Here is a 23514-nt window from a genome sequence, read left to right on the forward strand (position 1 = left end):
TTGCATACTGCTGCCACCTGTAGTGTCTGCCAATAGGTATGTGCTCAGGCTGCTAACATGCCTCGCCTTCTAGCATGCCCAGACAGTAGTGTGTGAAGAAACATGATACCAAGACAGGTGCAGCAACATGGAATAAGAGGATCTGAGTACAGAAAAACCTTTATTCATACAAGTAATAATGATGAGCTTTGCAAAGTTAGGGAGATCAGAGAATTACACCACATGGAAATTAGCCATAAAGATGCAATTAAGGTGGGAGAAGCTGTGGAAAGTTACCAGTGATCTGAGTGATAATCCAAACCTGGATGATGTAGAAAGAGCAATGGGACAATAGGCTTAGCTGTAGAACAGCATGTATATGCCATTATTCACCGGGAGACAACTGTACATGATATGTAGGTGGCTTTACAGACATCTTACAAAGACAAAGGTCTAATGAGATGAACAACCTGAGGTGTACAGTACTTCATATGGCATGAAGCTCAGTGCAAGCCGTAATATAATGAATATGTAGATAAAATAATGTCTATCTCTGAGTAACCTAAAAAGCCAAAAGAACAAATGTTATAAGTTGGGACATAAGGCCTCAGAGTACAGGGCGAGTAAACCAAGTGGTACTTCTTTATACAAGTGTGATAGTAAAAATGAATCTGTGTTGAATATAGCTGAAAGTCACTATTCATGTCTGACATGGGAACCAATCTGATTGTCATTAGTGTACTGGAGAAGAAAGGATACAGAGTCCAATCCCTAGAGGATGTACAATAAAGGAGGGACTAGAATTGCAACAGCAACCCAGTGCCAAAAGTGCATATATGAGACAGTGAAGAGTGTTGTGCAATGGCAGCTACTTACTCCAATCAGACTTTGGAAGTATGGCATAGAATATAGGCCACCTATGGTAGGATAATGTACAGAAGCTTCTAGATTATTATTATTTATTATTATTATTATTATTATTATTATTATTATTATTATTATTATTATTATTATTATCCTTTATTTGTATGGCTCCACAAGGGATCCACAGCGCCCATTACACAGTACATAATCAAATGAGCAAACAAGAAAACAGCACTTACAGTTCAAGACAATATAGGACAGGTATAGAAAACCCAGGGGTTAGGTGCCATCAAAGAGTATGGAGTATAAGATAGTGAAGTAAGAAAAGGAAAGGCACATAAGAAAAGAAGTCCCTGCTCTTGCGAGCTTACAATCTAAAAGGTGAGGGGATAACAGACCGGGGTGACACAGAAGGGGTAGACAGTGAGCATAGACAAGAGGGTTAGGAGGAGAGTTGGCTGGGTTTAGTGAAGAAGTGGGTCTTGAGAGCCCGTTTGACATTTTGTAGAGAGGTTGAGAGTCGGATGGGTAGAGGTAGAGCATTCCATAGGTAGGGAGCAGCATGTGCAAAATCTTGGAGGTAGGTGCGGGAGGAGGTAAACAGTTGGCAGGAGAGACGGCGTGCATTAGCAGAGCGAAGAGGATGGGTGGGAATGTAAAGAGAGTTAAGGTCAGAGATGTAAGAGGGAGAAGAGTGGGTGAGGGCTTTGTAGGTGAGTATGAGAGGCTTGAATTGGATTCTGAATGGGAAGGGTAGCCAGTGAAGGTCCTGCAAGAGAGGGGATGTAGATGTAGTACATTTGGTGAGGAAGATGAGACGGGCAGTAGCACTGAGGATAGATTGGAGTGGAGAGAGGCATTTTTGAAGGAGGCCAGATAGGAGTAGATTGCAGTAGTCCAATCTGGAGATGACCAGTGAGTGGATGAGGGTCTTAGTAGTGTCCTGGGTGAGAAAGGGTCTGATCCTGGAGATATTTTTGAGATGGAAATGACAGGTTTGTGAGAGGTACTGAATGTGTGGTTTGATGGAGAGGGAGGGTTCAAGGATTATTCCAAGACATCGCACTTGGGGGCTAGAGAAGATAGTTGTGCCATCAATGGATAATAAAATTGTGGGAGGTGAGGTTATGCAGGAGGGAGGGAAGATGATCAGTTCAGTCTTAGACATGTTAAGTTTAAGAGAGCGCTGTGACATCCAGGAGGAGATAGCGGAGATACAGTTGGAGATACGAGTGAGGAGAGCAGGGGAGAGGTCAGGGGAGGAAAGGTAGATTTGAGTATCATCAGCATAGAGATGATATTTTAAGTCAAAAGAGCTAATGAGCTCACCTAATGAGGATGTGTAGAGAGAGAAAAGGAGAGGCCAAAGAACAGAACCTTGGGGGACACCTACTGGTAGAGGGAGTGGGGGGGAGGTGGAGTCATGAGAGGAGACAGAGAAGGAATGGTCAGAAAGGTAGGAGGACAGCCAGGAGAGAGCAGTATCATGCAAACCAAGGTAGTAAAGGATTTGCAGGAGGAGAGGGTGGTCTACAGTGTCAAAAGTAGCAGAGAGGTCAAGGAGAATAAGCAGAGAGTAGTGGCCCCTGGATTTAGCAGTAAGGAAGTCATTTCAGACTTTCGTGAGGGCAGATTCAGTGAAGTGCTGAGGACAGAAACCAGACCGGAAAGGGTCAAGTAGTGAGTGGGAAGAAAGAAAGACAGCGAGGCGGTTGTAGACAATACGTTCAAGGAGTTTGGAGGCAAAAGGGAGAAGAGAGATGGGTTAGTAGTTGGAGAAATTGGTTGGATCAAGGGTAGTTTTTTAAGAATAGGGAAGACAAGTGCATGCTTGAAGGCAGAAGGGACAGTGACTGATGAGAGTGAGAGATTGAGTAGATGGGCAAGATGGAAACAGGCAGAAGAAGAGAGGAAGCGGAGAAGGCGGAGATGGCATGGAGATGGGGATATTGGTGTACAATTCATAAAGACCAGTGCGAAAGGCAAGCAAACACATTGCAACTTTTCCATGTCAGCATCTAGAGCACCATTGGAATTAGTACATACTGATGTAAGTGGACCATTGGTAGTGAAATCCATGAGTGGGAATCTATACTTCACACGACTCATTGATGATACAACAAGGATGATGCATGTTTTCTTCCTGAGGAACAAAAGTAAAGTTGCAGGCAATATAATAGAGCACAAGAGCCTAATCGTGTCAAAGTTGAGTCTGGTTACATATAAGATGTACTAAGAACTGACAATGGTGGAGAAAGATCTAGTCATCAATCTCCAGAAGAATGGCATACAGCACCTATTAACTATTGCCACACACCAGAACAAAATGGTGTAAGTGAGAGACAAAGTAGAACAATATTTGGAAGAGCATAAACCATGTTAAATGATGCAGGTCCGGACAAAAGATTCTTTACAGATTCAATACAAACAGCTGATTACCTCAAGAATCAAGCAACCACAGTGGCAGTCAAATACAAGACACCATTGGAGGCATGGTCAGGAAAAAGGCCAAGTATTAACCATTTTGTATTTGGGTATCAGACATATGCCCACATTCCTACAGAAAGAAGATACAAACTAAACGACAAGTTCATCTCATGTTTCAAGCTTTGATACTACCAAAGGAGCAAAGGCTATAGATTATTGGACATCAGAAGCAAAAAACTTCTGAAGTCAAAAGACATAGTGTTTCACTAGACCACTTCAGCTAAATACAAGCATGAGATTGTAAAACCACAAAAACTTGTGATGCTAGATATTTCTGCAGCTGGAAGTGTATCAGACATTGAAGCCATACTTAAGTGATCAGCCAAAGAGCTGGAGTTCTATGAGGAACAACAAAGGAAAACCTCCATAGACAGTATAACGAGGAGTTTGCAAACAGTGGGGATAACCCAGGTTGTATTGCAAATCGCAATCCAACCGGAATTTTTTACGATGGCCCCGCGGGTGCATGCGCAGCACCCGTCCTGCGCATGCACCCACACATTCTGCGGGGGGGGGCGCAGAAAAAGTGATTGCCTCTGCCTGTCAATCCTTGAAAAGTGATACATTTCACTGTGATAAAGTACCAGCCTACCAGCTCCTGTTATTTTTCAAACCCAGCCTGTGACATGGCAGTTAGGAACTGATTGGCTGATACTTTATCACCGTGAAATGTATCACTTTTCAAGGCTTAGTACATCTCCCCCTCAGACTTCAGCCACAAGACACTAGGAACCAGCAGCTCTCCACAGAGGCGCAACCTCCAACATGCAACTTCTGTGCATGCATGGCTCCCCACCATGTCTTTCTCTTCCATCCTGTTAGCAATATGACGTGACACTCAGTATCTCCAAATATGGAGAGGCACCATGAGACACAATATTACACTTTACCACCACCACTTACTATATTAATCATACTGCTACATGCATATAAATGCATACAGTATGAGTTCACATCCCACAACACCCAGCAGACCCAATAAATGCTCCTGGCTGCAACTGGGAATCCAGAAAACCGGGATCCGGTCAGGTTCTCTACGGTCGGGATCCCGGCTGTCAGAATACCAATGCCAGGTCCCGACAAAGATCAAAATGCAGGCACCATCTTCCTGAATAGGATCACAATGCCAGCACCAGCATCCTGACATCCAGGATCCCGATCGATGGACTGCAGGGCATGGTGGGGGTTTAGGTTTAGGCTGCAGTGGGAGGGTTAGGGTTAGACTGCAGGAAGGGGGGTTATGTTTAGGCTGCGGGGAGGGGGGATTGGGTTAGGCACTTCTCATGAGGGTTAGAGTTCGGCTGCGGAGGGGGGGTAGGTTTAGGCTGCAGGAAGGGGGACCCCTGTTGGGTTTCTATCAACTGGGATGCCGCGGTTGGTATTTTGACAGCTGGCATCCCAACTGCCGGCATTTCAGCCCCAACCCAGATAAACTACACCTACTGTTAGCCTTGTGTAATCCTGCTACCTGTTTTCTACCTGGTTCATAAGTCACCATATGGTTAAGTAAATCTGTATTGACAATCTTTGTTAAGTCAATCTGTATTGTGGACTAACCTCCATTTGCACACAGCTGCCACTTACTACCAATCACTATACTAGTTGCTTTAAAATGATTAAGAAAATAAGTCATGTTTGTTGGCAGTAAGATTTATCTTCATCTCTGTAAATCCTTAGAACATTTCTTTTTTTTTTTCAGAAGGTTTTGGGCTGAGGTATTTCCACTTCTGGTTCTTGTGGAAAAAATTTAGACTCCAAAAAAGTGAAAGGCCAGGTACAAAATTTGCTTCATTAACATGGTCATTGGCCTGAAGAGAGAACTTGGATCTAAGGCCATGGTGGCTATCGAATCCATGAACTCAGTGCTGTGAGGCACTAACGCTAACCATTCTCCTTCAATATTCAAAAACTTTTGATCCTTCATTAGAGTACCACACGTACTCATTTCCTGTTGTTCACTAGCTGGACCATTAAACTTATCATTAAACCATAGCTGGACCACTTAAACTTATCTATTAAACTCCTACTTTCTTACAGTTTTTAAGCTTGTGAGCAGGGCTCTTACCACATTGTCTGTTGGTAAAAGTGTTGTTATATTACTATGATGGACCCCAAGTGTAAAGTGCTGTGGAGTATTTATAAATGTTGGCTAATCATTTCACATGGAAGCAAGGACTTCCATCTTTGAAACAATTATGTATCTTATCTTCCTAGTGCTGTATATTAGGGGACTGAGATAAACGTACTGTTATAGCTTCTCATATCCAAACTTTATTATTAAGAAATCAATTATTGTCCCATGTCTGGTTGGCAAATGCAGGGCCATCTTTTTTTTTTTTTAAATTCTTTATTTTTCATTTTGTAAATTGAAACAGTTTCCATATAGTACAATACATATGTCCAAAAATGAAACATAGACATTAGTCTCATAGCTTGGTGATTGTAGTTACAGGGATGACAACAGAGAAAAAGAAGAAAAAAGAGGTTAACAGACATAAATATGTCATCCTACGTTATACATCGCACAACAGAGGACCTGATTTCTGGAAAAGAAAGCGCTTCGTAGCACTATCAATCATTAACATGGTAGCCATATGGTATTTGAGGTATTAAACAGTCGGAAACAATTACCAATTAAAAGGGGGTGGACAAGGGAAAGAAGGGGAGAAAGGGGGAGGGGGGGGAAGTGTATTAGGTCACATACATAAATCAGTCTGAAACCACGGAAGAGGTATTAGCAAGCTCCATCGTCAGTGTGTATTCAGGGGTGCGTGATCAGCATATGTCTTAGTGGTCTTGAATTCTATCCAGCGAAGCCAAGTGGTTAAATAATCGGAGTATTTATCCAAGGCGGCAGAGTGAACATCCTCCATATGCATATAGAAATCAATGCGCTGGAACCATTTCCATATTGTCGGCGGGTTAACAGACCGCCAATGTACTGGGAGCACCGCTCTTGCCGCGTTATTTAAGTGTTTAAGGAGGGACTTCTTGTAGTGAGACAGGGGGATATTTGAGTGTGAGAGAAGCCAGAAGTCCGGGCCCGTTGACACTGGGCCCCCTAGAATCTCCGTTGATAGTTTAATAATTGTGTTCCAGAAGGTGGCAATAGACGGGCAATCCCACCAAATATGGATCAACGTACCAGTATCCCTACCACATCGCCAGCACCGAGGAGAGATTGAAGGGTAAAATTTATGAAGAAGAGAGGGGCACCTGTACCATCTCGTCAATAATTTGTATTGTGTTTCCACAACTTCCAGGCTAGTGGAGCATTGTGCCATAACCTTGCAATGTGTATCCCAATGGATCTTAATTCCCCGATGTTGTAAGTCTTTATCCCAGGCATCACAGAAAGAAGGGACAGCAGGGAAGCAGCCCTGCAGTAAGATTTTGTAAATACCCGACACTACATGTGATGGGGCTGACTCCTGATTGCACATGGATTCAAAGGGAGCAAGAACCTTATAAAGGTCTATTGCTCCTTTCTGCGAGGTAATGAAATGGCGCACCTGGAGGTAGAACCAGTGGTCCTTAGCAGGTATATCGCCCATTGCCTGTATCTCGGAGAACGTTTTGAGTCCGCCATGTGCAAGTAGGTGGACCACCCGTGTCACACCCGCTCTCTCCCATCTCGAAGCAATCGTATTGGATTCTCCCGGGGGGAACAGCGGGTTATCGAAAATAGGGATTAGGGAAGTCCGTCTAGACGAGATACCCTTTTTATAACGAAATGTCCGCCATAAAGCTAAAGTGGGCCCCACGGTAGGATGGAATGAGCGGCTAAATTTAAGAGACCAGGGCACTGCCTGTAAATTAAGGTTAGTGGAAGAAGCCTCCAAGTCAACCCACTGTTTCCTATATGGAATGGGGCGGGACCAATCGACAATCCTATGCAGTAGTGTGGCATGATAATATGTAGAAATCATAGGTAATTGTTGTCCGCCCTGAGACTTCAGTCTAGATAAATGGCTATGCTTGAACCTAGGTTTCCGCCCCCCCCAGATGAAATGGCTTATCGCCTTGTGTTCTTCAGCTAAAAACTTAGGAGAGAGTTTCAGAGGGATGGTTTGAAAGAGATATAACAGCCTAGGAAGAATGTTCATCTTCACTATATTTATGCGGCCTAGCCATGAGAACCTCTGCGTGAGCCAGTACGCCATCTCCTGACGTAGTTTGCGGAGGAGAGGGGTGTGGTTAATAGCAACTGTGGTATCGAGTTTCGAGGGGATTTGAATCCCTAGGTATGTAATATGGGATTTCTGCCATGTAAATTTAAATGCTTGCGCCAAAAGGGAAGCCGTAGCAGGTGGGAGCGTAATATTCATTGCCGTGGACTTAGAATAGTTAATTTTAAAATTTGATAGGTTTCCGAATCGCGTAAATTCTGTCATAAGGCTGAGTAGAGAAATCAAGGGGTTCGTTATGACCGCCAATAGGTCGTCCGCGAAGAGGGCTAAGCGGTGGTCAATCTTGCCCACCTGCAAGCCCACAATGTTAGGGTTACATCTGATCGCACGGGCCAGGGCCTCCATACATAGGACAAAGATTAAAGGTGAGAGTGGGCAGCCTTGGCGCGTGCCATTGGATATCGGTATTGGTTCGGAAAGGACGCCGTTCACCCTAACCCGAGCAGATGGAGCCCTATACAATGAGAGAATCCTCTGCAAGAAAACCTCCCCCAGCCCCAGGCGCCTGAGCACCGCTTCCATAAAGTCCCAGTCCACCCGATCAAAGGCCTTTTCTGCGTCTGTGGAGAGGAGCATAAGAGGAACATCATTTGCCTGTGCGTGCGCTATCAGATCAATGACTCTGATAGTATTATCCCTTGCCTCTCTGCCCATAACAAAACCTACCTGGTCAGGGTGTACTATATCTGGTAATAATGGTTTAAGGCGATTAGCCATAAGTTTTGCAAATAATTTAATATCTACATTCAGTAGCGATATCGGCCTATAGCTGGAAGGGAGTGTCGGATCTTTGGATTCTTTCGGAATGACAGTAATATGGGCATTCAGGGACTGACCCGATAGAGGGGCCGCTGATGATATGGCATTGCAGGCCTGTAGGAGAAGGGGGCGGAGCCTATCCTGAAAGGCCTTAAAATATGTGATCGGGAAACCATCCGGTCCTGGGCTTCTACCATTGGGGGAAGACTTCAGGGCGGCCATCAGTTCCTCCTCAGTGAAAGGATCATCTAGGGCCTGCGCAACGCCTATTGGGATAGTCGGAAAAGTAATTTCGTCCAGGAATGCCTGTATGTCGCGTTTATGAGCTATGCGTGCAGACGGTGTACGTGTAGAGGTCAGGTTATATAGAGCCGAGTAGTAAGTATGAAAAATCCCAGCTATTTCCGTATCAGAAGCATGGGACCGTCCGTCAGTGTCTGTGAGTTTAGATATATACGTCAAGGATCTCTGGGCTCTAAGAGCACGTGCCAGAAGTTTACCGGGTCTGTTTCCCCATCTATGGTATTTATGGCGACATTTACGAAATGCCCTGCGGGTACCATCACTGAGCAAAGTGTTAAGAGCTTGTCTCGCCGTTTGGAGTTCAGCAAAAGTGTCGGACGCTAATGTGGATTTATGTGCCAATTCTAATTTTTTAATTTTCTCTAGCAGGGCGTTTCTACACTCAGCCTTTTGTTTTTTAAGGTGTGTGCCCAGTTGTATGCATTTACCCCTTATCACACATTTATGCGCCTCCCACACTATCACCGGTGAGACATCGCCAGTTGCGTTTAAGGAAATGTAATCCTCGATTGCCTTCTCAATCTGGGCTCGGGATACAGAGTCCCGAAGGAGTTGTTCATTGAACCGCCAGCGCCAGTGTTTAGTAGGTGGATGACGGAGAGAAAGTGTGAGTGTGACTGGGGCATGGTCAGATAGTGCTATTTGGCCGATGGTAGCATCAGTCAGTAGGTCTAGATGTGCATGGCTCACGCAGAGGTAGTCTATTCGGGAATAGGAGTTGTGTGGGGACGAGTAAAAGGTGAAATCCCTATCTGAAGGGTGTAGAAGACGCCAAGCGTCAACCAGTTGAAAGTCATGTAAGACAGCTCTAAACCGTCTGGATTCTCTAAGAGTAGTCCTCGGAGACCCAGAAGAGGTATCCAAATGGGGTTCAAGGACCCAGTTAAGATCCCCTCCCACCACCAAGGTACCCACCAGGTTTTGTTCAACCAGCTCCAGAGAGTCCCTGAGAAACCGGGTTTGGCCCTGGTTGGGAAGGTATAGATTAACAAAAGTGAATGTCTGATGGGCTATGGTAGCTCTAACCAGAATCCCTCTCCCATCACCAATTTGCATTTCGGAAACATCCGTCAGTCTCAGATGCTTGGCAAAGAGAATCGCGACCCCTCTAGCCTTCGCTCCGGAGTAATCGTTAAAGTAACCATTTAGAAAGTGGCGAGAGCGGAGACCCGGAGAGGCCCCCCTCTTGAAATGTGTTTCTTGTAAGTAAACAACCTCCGCTCCGTCAGTATGCAAGGTATGTAGTAGGCCTGACCTCTTTTCGGGAATATTTAATCCTTTCACATTGTAAGAGACAATTTTTAAGCTAGCCATAATGTGAGGAACGTAGAAACTGACTCACTGAACGATATATCATAGCAACAGCTCCAATATGATGTAGCACCAAGAATAACCTGAAGTTGGCGGTAGTATGTGAGGGAAGGGGTGGATGGGGAAACACAAGAGGAAAGAAAGGGGGACACGAATAACTCAACGTAGAGAAAGGGAAAAATATAAAATAAAATAAAAAAAAGAGAGAATAACATATTAAGTAATATATTATAGCAATCTCTGCATTGAAAGCCATGGGTAAGAACTAGACATCCCATGGTCTAAAAAAAATGTACAGCAGAGAGGGGGGTTAAAAGGGTGATAACGGGTGCATCAATCTTATGATAAATGGTTCAATGGGTAATTTAGAGGGATACGTCATGGCCAGGAAGGAGGCAAGCGAGAAAAAAAAGGGAAATAATCGCCACCTCCCTCCCCGTCACTCTGTCTATGTAACATACACAGGTCACCCGAAACAAAGTTCGAGTGCGACCTCAACCATTAAAATAACAGTAACAGTAAGCATTCCCAAAACAGGTTAAGTCTGTACATTAAACAAACAGTAAGGGAATCAATGTGAGCTTTCAGTAAGGGAATGCGAGAGAAAAATAAAAAAAGGGATATCGCAAAGCAAAGTGATGCATACATTCACGAGGCTTCTGAGGCATCATCAGTCTTGCCAGCTCGATTACGTCGTCTGGAGTTGCCCACCTTTCTCCAAGGCTCCCTGCGGGGTAGTGATGTAGTGGGAAGCTGCAAGGGGTCCGTCCAATTAGGTAGTGATATGAACGGCAGTCCCAGTGCAGAGCAGAACGATGGGACGTCTTCATAGTCCTCTAGGACATAGCGTGTCCCGTCACGGGTCACTTGGACACTTAAAGGGAACCCCCATCGGAACCTGATATCCTTCTTCCGAAGAGCTTCTGTAAGGGGGTGGAGAAGACGCCTCTGCTGTAGCGTTGTCCATGAAAGGTCCTGAAAGATCTGAATGTGGTGACCGTTAAAGTCTATATTCGGGGCCTGTCTGGACTTCTGTAGGATAGTCTCTTTCACCTGAAAATAGTGCAGACGGCAGATGACGTCTCTAGGTCTTTCTGTGGGTGCTCCTTTCGGTCGGAGAGCCCGATGGGCTCTGTCAAACATTATTTGAGAGCTGGGGTCTGCACCAAGAAGGCCGTTGAATATTGTAGACAACGCCGCAGCTAGGCCCTGGGGAGGAACATCTTCCGGTAGACCTTTGACCCTCAGGTTGTTCCGTCTACCCCTGTTATCTATATCATCCAATCTGCGTCTCATTTCAGTGGTGGTACGTGAGTATCGGGATACAAGGTCGTGTAAGTCAGCGAGCTTAGAGTCCGTATCATCTCTGTGATCTTCTAGGTCAACCACTCTATTCGCTACTTGCGTGAGATCGGATTGGATGGTAGAGAGACTTGCCTGAAGAGAATCATGAATCCGCTTCTCCATGTTAGATAAATCCTGCTGAATGTCTTGACGAGTCGGAAGGGAGCGTAGCTGAAGAAGGACTGCCGCCATATCGGCGGAATCTTTGCTGGCAGATCCAGATTGGCGTTTTTTGGGAGAAAAGGTTGAGGCCCCGGAATCCTCCATAGTATTTGAAGATAGGGATTCAGGGAGGAGCGTAGAGGCTAAGGGGTCAGGTACGGGAGTGCCAAATAAAGTACGGAAGGCTGCAGCTTGTGAAGTCGCGGATTTAGCTTTTGATGAGTTGCCAGAACGGCGCCTTCTTGTCATTTGTCTGAGTGGGGAGAACAGAATCCAGAACAGTGCCTCATGAAAGGAGATATCAGGACATATCCCAGCAAGTGTTGCACCACATTATCCCCTTCGCGCGGCCCAGTCACATTATAGTAGATTACACATCAGGGAGGTAGCAGCAGGCATTGGGGTAAGCAGCATGACAACATACAGAGGAAGGTTGGTTATGTCTTCCAACTGGTCGTCACATAGCCCCGGGGTAGTACAGACTCCGCGTAACGGCACCCCCCGATTCCGCGGCACCCCCCCCCCCAGTAACGCAGGGGAGCAGGGTGTGGGATCCAGGTATGTAAGCAGGGGGACGGACGGCCGGAGTGGGGCTGACAACAGGGCTCGTGAGAAATGTGCAGGCAGGAGCTCCGGGGGAATGCAGCCCTCCCAGTAGGCAGTTAAGCCACAGACCAGGTTATTCAGTGGTTTATGAAGGGGTTATTATTATCCCCAGGTCTCCGGAGCCCTCTTGACGTGCCTCCCCCTCCCTCTGTGACCAGAACTTATCCCCTCAGCAGCCGGGGCAACCACTCTGGCCAGCTCAGCCCGTGCAGTGGAGCCCCTGTGACTGTCAAGGGACCAGGGCCGCGCAGCGCCGACCTCACGCCGGGAGCTCCGGGGACTGCAAGCAGGGGGCAGCAGGAGGCGGCCAGGCGGCGGTGGGAGTGATCGCGGGAGCTCAGCGGCCCCGCTCACACGCGCCGCTGTACAGCAGGGAGGTCGCCGGGAGCAACCGCCGGAGGGAGGGGGTAAGAGCCCGCCCGGCAGGCGTCTCGGCGCACAGCGCTCCCCGGTCCTCGGCGGGTCGCGTCTCCCTGCTAATCACCTGCACACCACGGCCGTCCAGCAGCAGAGGAGGAGATGGGGTAGTCGCACGGAGGTCCACAGAGCTCACCCAGGGGCCTCTGGCGGCACAGGAGAGCCGAAACTGCAGCCCCGGATGTCCGGCCCGGATCACCCTCCAACTCCAGGTCCCGGCTTCACGCTGGGGGCCAGGCCGCAATCCGCAGGAGGGCTGAAAAGCGCTCCCTGACTCCGCGGGACCTCCACAGCGATTGTCACCAGGTAAGAGGGGCCACAGGAGGTACACAGGGGTCTTCAGGAGGGGAGCAGGCAGGCAGAAGAATAAAATATTATTGTGTCTTCAGGAGCTTATAGAAAAACACATCCACTCAGCATGGAAGCTAGGCCACGCCCCCATGCAGGGCCATCTTAACAGTAGTGTAGGCCCATGGGTACAGCAAGGCACTGGGCCCCCTACCCATCCTCCAGCGGTAGGGGTGGGGGGTGCTATCAGCGACAGCTTTGATGTCCTGTGGGCGGTAGGGGGTGTTCTATCTTCCGCTCAGCATATAGGATCTAGAGCAGTAATTTTTGCTAATTACTCCTTTACTACACAGATGGGGCAGGAGGGAGAACACTAAACTGTAGAAGGGTGCATTGGGCAGAATGAAGGGGCCCTGGTACATGACTTCCAGGGTGCTAGGGGGTGTTTAATACGTAGGGGAGGGGTGGGTAGTGGAATGGGCTTAATATTTATCATTTTCTGGTGGGAGGGCAGCGTGCTTGACTGCAGATATCTCAAGTTCCTGGAAATTGATTTCTTAGCTTTGAATGGGATAAAAAAAGCTATAGAGCCCCCCTTTCAGGAGGTACTGGGGACTTGGGGATCAGAGTTCAGGAGCCAGAGCAATCCACCAGTAAAAATATAAAACTGCATACCAGGCGTGTGGATCTGTAGCAGGGACCACCTGCTTGATGGCTGATATCTCTGGTTCTTGGCATAGTAGAGACAAGCTGCCAGTGTCCATTGAAAGAGGAGAGCCCCAACGTTTGCATCAGAAACACTCTAAGTTAGACAGAACCTGAGATATCTGGCTGGAGGTGACAATTAACAGGCTTGTATGGGGACCACTGCTTTGAAGTCAGATATCTCCGGTTCCCCAGGGCCGATTTTAAAAAAAATCTGGTACTCCTGGAAAGAGGGGACCCTCAGCTATCAGCCTAGGGCCCTTACACTCCTGGGGCCCTTGAGCAAGAGCCCATTGAGCCAATACGAAAAGACGGCCCTGGGCAAATGGCTAAATACTTTATTCAAAATGTCATGATTTGGTGGATTATAAGTGTATTTAATACAGTGTCCGATTGGTTACAAGGTGTGACAACACAGATTTCTTCTTGAATCTTGTTATTTAAGAAGATTTAAATGGTCTGAATTAAAGTTTGTAGTTAATAAAAAAAAGGAGAAAATGAGCAATTTTCACCTGGATTAAACCATGTTGCAATGCTAGGGGTACAACTTAATTTATTTGTTTGCATGCAGGAAAAATACTGTCCTGCTAATACTGAGCAGTTTCTTACCTTGTAACTTAGGGTTTCAGTTAGGGTGGTCTTGTTTGCCGGCGGCCGGGCTGCCGATGACCAGCAAACCGGCGCCGGAATCCTGACCGCCGGCACACCGACATCTTTTCTACCTCTTGGGGGTCCACACCCCCCTGGAGGGAGAATAGATAGCGTGGCACGTGCAGCGTGCCACCATGCCCGCAGCATGGTGAGCGCAGCAAGCCCGCAAGGAGCTCATTTGCGCTCGCCCAGCTGTCGGTATGCCGGCGGGCGGGATTCCGGCGCCAGTATGCTGGTCGGCGGGAGCCGGGCCACCTGCATACCCTACTACACCCTTTCAGCTAGGACACAGCCCTTCCCAACTCAAAATCTTTCTGTTCATTTTAAATCTGCCCCACATGCAGTGCACCATGGTTTTGCCAAAGTGTAAATTGCTCCTTTTTTGCATTTTTTAAATATTTATTTCTAACTCCAAATCAGGGCCGATATGTGCTTTGCATTGTGTTACATAGCTTTATGTGATAATTATGTGGTAAATATTACATTATTTTGTTGACTAGAATCCTATAAGCAGGAAAATAAAACATTTGCATGAATTAGTTAATACATAAACCAGACTCTGAAGTATTTCAGTTTGAAAGATCCCAGAAGCACCAATGAGAGTTCCCAGAAGTCCAATTTTTAATCTTTCCAAGGGCTATGCTCCTTCTATATATCTGCCTCTTCACGGCTTTCAGGCCTTCTTAGTCCGTACCAAATTGAAGGAGGACAAACTCACAATGTGACAACTGACTAAACTGTATAGCAACACTAAAAATACAGGTGAGGACACGGGGACAATAATATCTGTATTCTCTCAGAACATTTCTCTGTGACAATGTATATTTGCAAGTATGATACTAGTATTATTGGGGATGGTGTAAGGTGATACTGTAAATTCTTTTCTTTTTTTTTCTACTTTCTACCCACATTAGTTCTTTTTAGTTACTGTAGCCTATTTACAGAACACAAGTATTTATTGTGTTCATTATATGTTTACATCATAGTCCAAAAGAAGAGGAAATTAATTATTACAATAGTGTAGGTATACATATATAAAACAGTATATAAAAGCTTACAACCAAGAGGGAAGTTGAATACATATAGCACAAATGCTTTTTTCTTAAACCAGTAGCAAACACATGCCGAGACACAAGATAAAAGGTCACAGTTCACTTAAGACAAAGTACAGATAACGACTTGTTTTTGTGTGTGAATCTAATAGCTGATCAATGATGATTTTAGCCAATGCCCACTAATAACATTAAGCTTTTCATGGTGAATTTATTGGTAAGTACATTTTTAAAGTTAGAAATTGTGTTAATGCAGAATTATCTATTAAAATATATATTTATTCATAATAACAAAAGCAGGGAACGCGAAAAGGTGGTTCAGGAATCTGATAAACTTGAATGAGGGGTGTGTTTTCTGGGAAGCTTGAAATTAAAGGGAAACATTTTAATTTAGGATGGAGAGAGCGGATACAGTCCAAGAAAGCCCAGTAAAGGGAGCAGATAATCTGTGTGGGTGAGAGACGCAGATCTCAGGCAGAGTGGAAAGATTGAGTTGGGAGATGTTTTGAGGCAAGGGAGGCTATGTTTTGAGGAAAATTAAGTCTTGTTAATTGTTTTTCTGTTAGCACTTAGCAGTACTGTTTTATATTGGATTTGGTAATTTACTGTATTGTTCAGGAAACCAATGTTGTGAATGAGGCAGCATGACAGAAGCTGCAGAATTTTTTGTATGGATAAATCCATTTATCTGAAAGAAGGAAAACAAGTATTCTGAAATAGAATGGAATTCAAATAGTATTAAGTCTGTGAAAACCTACCTTTATCTATTATTAAAATGTAAGACTTGATAATCTTTTATTTTTATATCTCTGTCCATGTGAATGTTTAAAGCATAGCATGAATAGACGCTAATATTGTAGATAATGTTTATTGTATTATTTTATATTAACCTGAAGCAGCAATGCTATTATAGACGTACCCCTTACTGCATTAAATAGCTGTACAGGGAATATTTATGGAAAGACATGTTCCTAAAGACAGTATGATGTCAACTGTGCATATTGTTTGAGATCACAATTGAGAGAGCAATTGTTCATTCTAGAACAAGCTTATTTTTTATATGCATGTGTTTTTTTTAGCAGTAGCTACAATGACACTTTATCTCAGCGCAGACAGAGTGAACTGTCCAGGTTACAAACACTTTGGAAACTTTATTTCTCAAATTATTTACTCTATCTAGCCTTTTTTTTTTTACTAATTCACAAGGAGATAGAAATAAAATAAATGCTTATTGATTATCACATTTTAGCTATAGTTTCAGTGTAGAAGCAGAAAGTGTACTATGTTGTAGAATGTGAATTAATCCTGGACTTTAAAGGCTTTTTCATGCAAAATGTGAAATTTAGTTTGTGTAGAATTAGGTAATGTAAAATAAATGTGAAATATTTATTCCTGTACTTTGTTACTCCAGTTACTCAAATCACCTACCAAGGGGGGTAATTCTGAGCAGTAGCGGATCTTGCCACTGGCAAGCAGTACTTTTGCCCGGGGCGCCGCCTTCCGGAGGGCGCCGCACCATGGCAAGATCCGCCACTGTGCCCCCCGCAGTGCCGCCCAATGTGCCCGCCGCTGGTCCCCCGTTTTGAAGGGAACCAGATGCTAAGCGTCTAGTTTCTCTTCATGGAGAGGACCTTTGCTGTGCGTTGCGCAATGACGTCATCGCGCACCGCACAGCATAGTGGCACAGACACTAGGGGTCATAATTGACCTCTAGTGTCTATACTGTGCTATGGGAGAGACGTAATGACGTCTCTCCCATAGATCCGAGGACAGACACAACCATCCGAGGACAGGAGAAGAGTGGCGCTGGCGGAGGAGGAGGTCTGGAATCAGGAGCAGGGATTGTAAGTATACTTTTATTTATTTTTTATTTTTTTCCATCTGCGCTACAGGGGGCACAAATGGGGGCGTATCTGACCATGCCCCCATATGAAGACACGCCCCTATTTTTGCCCAGGGCTGCACAAGGGCAAGATCCGGCCCTGATTCTGAGTTGATCACAGCAGGAACTTTGTTAGCAGTTGGGCAAAACCATGTGCACTGCAGGGGAGGCAGATATAACATGTGCAGAGAGAGTTAGATTTGGGTGGGTTATTTTGTTTCTGTGCAGGGTAAATACTGGCTGCTTTATTTTTACACTGCAATTTAGATTGCAGATTGAACTCACCACACCCAAATCTAACTCTCTCTGCACATGTTGTATCTGCCCTTCCTGCAGTGCACATGGTTTTGCCCAACTGCTAACAAAGTTCCTGTTGCAATCAACTCAGAATTACCCCCAATGTGTCTAAAGGGCCACAACAGGAGGTCATCTCTCCTGCTTGGGTGGGCTCACTCATACTTACATGGGGGTAGTCAAACCTCATCCATATGTAAAATGTGTGTGAATGAGAGGTTCATAAGAGAAGGTGGATTGACAATACAAAAAGAACTTTCTGAGTAAAAGAGATCTCTTCCTAAAGCCTATTAGATGTATTAGGTGACAGGAAAATTGGCAGGTTAGAGTTATATACATAAGAAAAAAAAATCTCTAAGCTAAGGGCCAAATCCAATTAGCAGCAACTTTACACATAAACTGCTTTACTCTGTTAAAAAAGTAATACAATTGGAAATCCTCATTTAGGGGAATATTTACTAAGCAGTGATAGAGCGGAGAAGTGAGCCAGTGGAGAAGTTGCCCATGGCAACCAATCAGCACTGAAGTAGCATCTATAATTTGCATACTATAAAATTATACAGAGCTGCTGATTGGTTGATGGGGCAACTTCTCCACTGGCTCACTTCTCCGCTCTTATCACTGCTTAGTAAATGTCCCCTTTAGTTAACACAGCTGAAAATGGGAGTTAACATGGGGGGTCATTCCGAGTTGTTCGCTCGTTATTTTTTTTTCACAACGGAGCGATTAGTCGCTAATGCGCATGCGCAATGTCCGCAGTGCGACTGCGCCAAGTAAATTTGCTATGCAGTTAGGTATTTTACTCACGGCATTACGAGGTTTTTTCTTCGTTCTGGTGATCGTAATGTAATTGACAGGAAGTGGGTGTTTCTGGGCGGAAACTTGCCGTTTTATGGGAGTGTGTGAAAAAACGCTACCGTTTCTGGGAAAAACGCGGGAGTGGCTGGAGAAACGGAGGAGTGTCTGGGCGAACGCTGGGTGTGTTTGTGACGTCAAACCAGGAACGACAAGCACTGAACTGATCGCAGATGCAGAGTAGGTCTGGAGCTACTCAGAAACTGCTAAGAAGTGTCTATTCGCAATTCTGCTAATCTTTCGTTCGCAATTTTAATATGTTAAGATTCACTCCCAGTAGGCGGCGGCTTAGCGTGTGCAAAGCTGCTAAAAGAAGCTTGCGAGCGAACAACTCGGAATGACCCCCATGGACTTTAGTTTGCAGCCCCTAAATATGTGAAAAGTAGTAAAATAGGTCATATTTTAAAGTAAAAATGTTAAGAGTTGTTGCCACACTTTTGGTACAACCCCCCACCCCTCCCCCAGGAGAATAGCAATGCACTTAACATAGTTTATTTTGGCCAATAATGACATGTTATTTTTAGGTGATTTTCTGTAAAAAGCTTCAAAATTATTTGAATGATGTTGGCCATATATTTTGGTGTGTTCTATAGATTTTTCTGAACTCGCAAGTGGCAGTTTCAAGTGTTTTTCTCCAATATTGAAACTTGCTTAAAAACAGTTAAAAAACGCATTATTGACTTTTTCTGTACCCTGAAATAATCTAGAGGCTATACTGCCATTTGGTGAAAGATACTTGCTTTCTATAGTTTTTCTACTATTAATAATCAAGGTCAAAATCATCCACTTGACACCTTTTAAGAATTTCAAATATGTAATTACTGTCCTATCATATCAGACACTTTGCTTGGATTATTTTCCCAATCAATTATGCCCTTCCCCTGGTTGCACCATGTGGAATTACCTTGCAACATTGCCACAGGTGCCCCAAATAGGCTTTTACAATTAAATTGCACGATTCAAAGGAACAAGCTTGATGAAAACAGCTTGAGAAGTGCCGGTAATGTAACCTGTGACTTCTATAGATAGAACTGTCTTGTGGCACATTGAACTCAGCCCTAAATGTTTTGTTCATGGTGTAATTAGCTTTTAATCTCTATGAAAAATTCTGATTACTCCTGAAATGATTTATTTCCTATATACCAATACAGCTTGATGTTGTTAAAGTCCTAGAATAAGGGGTCTATTCATGAAGCAGTGAAAAGTGTGGAGAAGCGAGGAAGTAGAGAAGTTGCCCATCGCAACCAATCAGTATTGAAGTAACATTTAGAAATTGCATACTATATAATTATACAGAGCATATGGACACATGAAATATATTTTGCTTTTCACAGTTGTAGAGAAATCAACTTGTTATCTCTAATTAGGCCTACATTATGGATAGCAGTTTTTAAATATGCTGCAATCATTGACAGCCATTCATGTCTATATAATGATGCAAACACAATGCTAGTTTAGCAATGACATAACTGAAAAACATACAGATACACATATCAATATATAATTTTACAAAATTATGAGTAAAACAGCTAGTAAGTTATTACTATTTGCTATTGCAGGCTAATTATTGCAAAAACTCATTCTTGGCGTCATATATAATTAAGATTAAAAAAAAAAACAAATATCACCCACTCTTACTCCATCATGTTCACAGGGAGAAGATAATGGAGAATCAGAGCAGTGTGACTCAGTTTTTCTTGGTTGGGTTTACTATCTCTGTAGAACTGCAGTTGTTTCTCTTTGTGGTTTTCTTTGCTATCTACCTATTGACTGTGACTGCTAATGTTGCTATCATTAGTTTGGTCCGCATAGACACTAGACTTCATACCCCCATGTACTTCTTTCTTAGCCAGCTCTCTTTCCTAGAGATCTGGTACACATCATCCATTGCTCCTAAACTGTTGGCTAATTTGGCTGGATGGAAACACATTTCACTGTCTGGCTGCCTCTCACAAACATATTTTTACTTTTCTTTGGGTTCCACAGAGTTTTTCCTTCTGGGAGTGATGGCCATTGACCGGTACTTGGCTGTTTGCAACCCACTGCGTTATCCGGCCATCATGAATGCTCAAGTATGTGTACAGGCTGTTTCAGCTTGCTGGTCAGTTGCGTTCCTCTCTGTGTTTTTCCTTGTGCTTCTGATATCTCGATTAACATTTTGCCCACCTGCAATCATCAACCATTTCTTCTGTGATCTCCCACCTCTTCTCCAGCTTTCATGCCAAAACACCTTGTTAGAGGAAATTGTAGTCTTCTTTTTTGCTTGCAGTATTGTCCTCACCTCATTACTCCTTACGGTTGTATCCTATGTGCTCATCATATCTACCATATATAAAATTCCATCCACCAAAGGCAGACAAAAAGCTTTCTCAACCTGTGCTTCACATTTCACAGTGGTCACTATTCTGTATGGCACCGTCATATTTATTTATGTTCGACCCAATGTGTCCTACTCAATGGATGTCAATAAAGTTTTAGGAGTTTTCAACACAGTGGTGACACCATTGCTCAACCCTGTAATTTATTGTCTGCGGAACAAAGAAGCAAAAGAAGCTCTGAGGAAGGTGATGAACCTAAAGCTGTCACGGATGGATGGTCTCTACTTTCCTGCCAAGTGACAATGGGCAGGAGAGCATGGAGCCTGGTTCCCACAGAGAAAATACAATGATAGGAATAATATTATGCAAACATCAGATGCCACTAATTGGGCTACATGTGTGAACTATCCAAACGGGCTATTAATTATTATTTAAATTTTTTTTATTAAAAACGTAAAATTTTTTGTTCAATAAAACTAATAAAAATGGAAAATATTGAACTGAGGAGTAAGAATATTTTTTTACCGTCCAAGTAAACATATATGTCAATACAACACAGTGGAAAAGCATATATTAGAATCAATATGATTCAAGATATGCCCAGATTTTTTTTATTTTAATGTAATAGTGAGCATGCAATTTTATTTACATACATCCTAAAACTATCATTTGTAATCCTCAAATATCAGCAGAATATCTAAACATTTCAGTAACAATTATATAGTTGTAAGAATGCTACATTTGTCTTTTTTTGACATGCAAATTGACTACAAGTAAACCCATGTAATGTATATCTGCTGGACTGTTACTAGGTGTGTGCCTGGCATACAGCGCATATGCACGGTGGGCGCAGAACTGCCGGCAGCACCTGTAGGGCCATACTGCACTAGTGCTGTCCGCTGCTGCCGCCTGACACTAGGTAGCTGAAGCTTCCGGCTACTTCATGTGGTTTCACTGCTGCTTCCTGTCTTCCTGTGGAGCACCCCTCCTAGCTTCCTCCTGTGTGCCTGGCACATCTTTTGGGAGTCCCTCCAGGCCCAGAACTATAGGCCCTCATTCCGAGTTGAGCACTCGCTAGCTATTTTTTGCAGAGCAACGATCAGATTGTCGCCGCCTATAGGGGAGTGTATTTTCACTATGCAAGTGTGCGAACGCTTGTGCAGCCGAGTGGGACGAAAACGTTTTTTGCAGTTTCTGAGGCGCTCTGGAGTTACTCAGCCGCTGCGATCACTTCAGTCTTTTTGGACCCGGCATTGACGTCAGACACCCGCCCTTCGAACGCTTGGACACGCCTGCATTTTACCACTCCCAGAAAACGGTCAGTTGACACCCACAAACGCCTTCTTCCTGTCAATCTCCTTGCAATCGGCTGTACGAATGGATTCTTCGTTAAATCCATTGCCCAGCACCGATCCGCTTTGTACCCGTACGACGCGCCTGTGCATTGCGATGCATACACATGCGCAGTTTTGCCGAGTTTTGACCTGATTGCAGTGCTGCAAAAAATAGCTAGCTTGCGATCAACTCAGAATGACCCCCATAGTGCCTTGTGCTTGGAAGATCCACAGCGTATTGTAGGAGGAAGAGCAGGACACTGAATCAGCAGATGTAGCAGTATAATGCAGTTGACTCACAAGGGGGGGTGTAGTGTGTGTGTGTGTGTGTGTGTGTGTGTGTGTGTGTGTGTGTGTGTGTGTGTGTGTGTGTGTGTGTGTGTAGGGGGTTTGGTGGTTTACTAATCGGCAGGTAAAGTTATTGTAAAGTGAGAGCGAGTGAGGCATAGAAAGGGGGTTTAGGGGGATATTACTGGCCCCCTAAACCCCCTTTCCAAGGCCGTAACTAGATTAGGGCAGACGGTGCCTTGAACACAGTGCATTTTCTATGCAGGCCCACCATCCACAACTACCCGGAGATGTGGCGGCCATCATCTATAGTACTGACCAATGTAGGTATTACAGCAGGCAGCGCTGGGAAGTAGCGGATTCTGTCCTGCGTGTGCTTCACCCTCCCCTCACCCTGTACTGCAGGACTTCCAGGTCGCTGAGGTGGCTGGTCTGCTGAGGCACAAGTAATATTAGTGAGACATAGCTGCTATGGGGAGGATTGAGACACACACACTCTCTCCCCCCCTTCTTCTTCCCCCCGATATAAGGGACTGCAGCTCTCCCCTCTCATTCGTGTTCCGCCGGCTCCTTCCTCCCAGGCAGCAGCATAACTCTCTGCGGCTCTCCCCTCTCCTTCATGTTTTACCGGCTCCTTCCTCCCAGGCAGCAGCATAACCAGGTCGTGGAGACCCGCCGGCTCCTTCCTCCCAGGCAGCAGCATAACCAGGTCTCTCTCTCTCTCTCTCTTTTTCCCTCCTGTGGATTAGAATGAAGTTTGTAAATATCATTTTCATTTTTACAGGTACCCCTATTGGATTCTACATGGCAAGTGGACGTGATCGGCGTGGGATGTAGGTGAGTAATCTCTCTCTCATTTTTACAGGTACCCCTATTGGATTCTACATGGACAAGTGGACGTGATCGGCGTGGAATGTAGGTAAGTATGTGTGAGTGTGTAAGTGTGTTTTAATAAATTTTACTTTCACGGTGTGTGTGTTGTTTTTATTTGGGTATTTGTTGTTGTAGAACTACAAGTACCAGCGAGCCCGTTATTTCCCCGCATGTTGGTACTTGAGGTTCTCCAAGTACCAGCAAATGGGGAGGCTTGCTGGGCCTTGTAGTTCCACAACAAAAAACAATATTCATTTGTTTGACACACTTATGGCTATCAGCCCAGCACCCACCGCCCAGGGGTGAAGGGGACAACCTCGGGCTGCAACCCTGGCCCTTGGGTGCCTGGAGAGGGGGACCCCTTGATTTAAGGGTTCTCCACTTCTCCAGGGAACCCCAGCCAGGGATGACTAGTTGGGGGGGTAATGCCACGGATGCAGGAACCTACATAAATGTGTCCCCCGGCTGTGGCATTATGTCCCTGGCTAGTGGTGCCTGGTGCTGGTTACGGTGGACCCCTACATCTTTTGTCCCCCATATTTTTGGAACCAG

General features: G+C 44.8%; 1 protein-coding gene across 1 annotated transcript; it reads left to right on the plus strand.

Moving 5' to 3' along the window:
* Positions 1 to 19813: 19813 nt before the first annotated feature.
* LOC134968469 (olfactory receptor 6M1-like) lies at positions 19814 to 22539 on the plus strand. Its single transcript, XM_063944033.1, has 2 exons — positions 19814 to 20713; positions 22417 to 22539. The coding sequence occupies exons 1-2, from the start codon at positions 19814 to 19816 to the stop codon at positions 22537 to 22539; spliced, it is 1023 nt and encodes a 340-aa protein (XP_063800103.1).
* Positions 22540 to 23514: the final 975 nt, after the last annotated feature.

The sequence above is a fragment of the Pseudophryne corroboree genome, chromosome 1 (genome assembly GCF_028390025.1).
Source record: "Pseudophryne corroboree isolate aPseCor3 chromosome 1, aPseCor3.hap2, whole genome shotgun sequence".
Lineage (NCBI taxonomy): Eukaryota > Metazoa > Chordata > Amphibia > Anura > Myobatrachidae > Pseudophryne > Pseudophryne corroboree.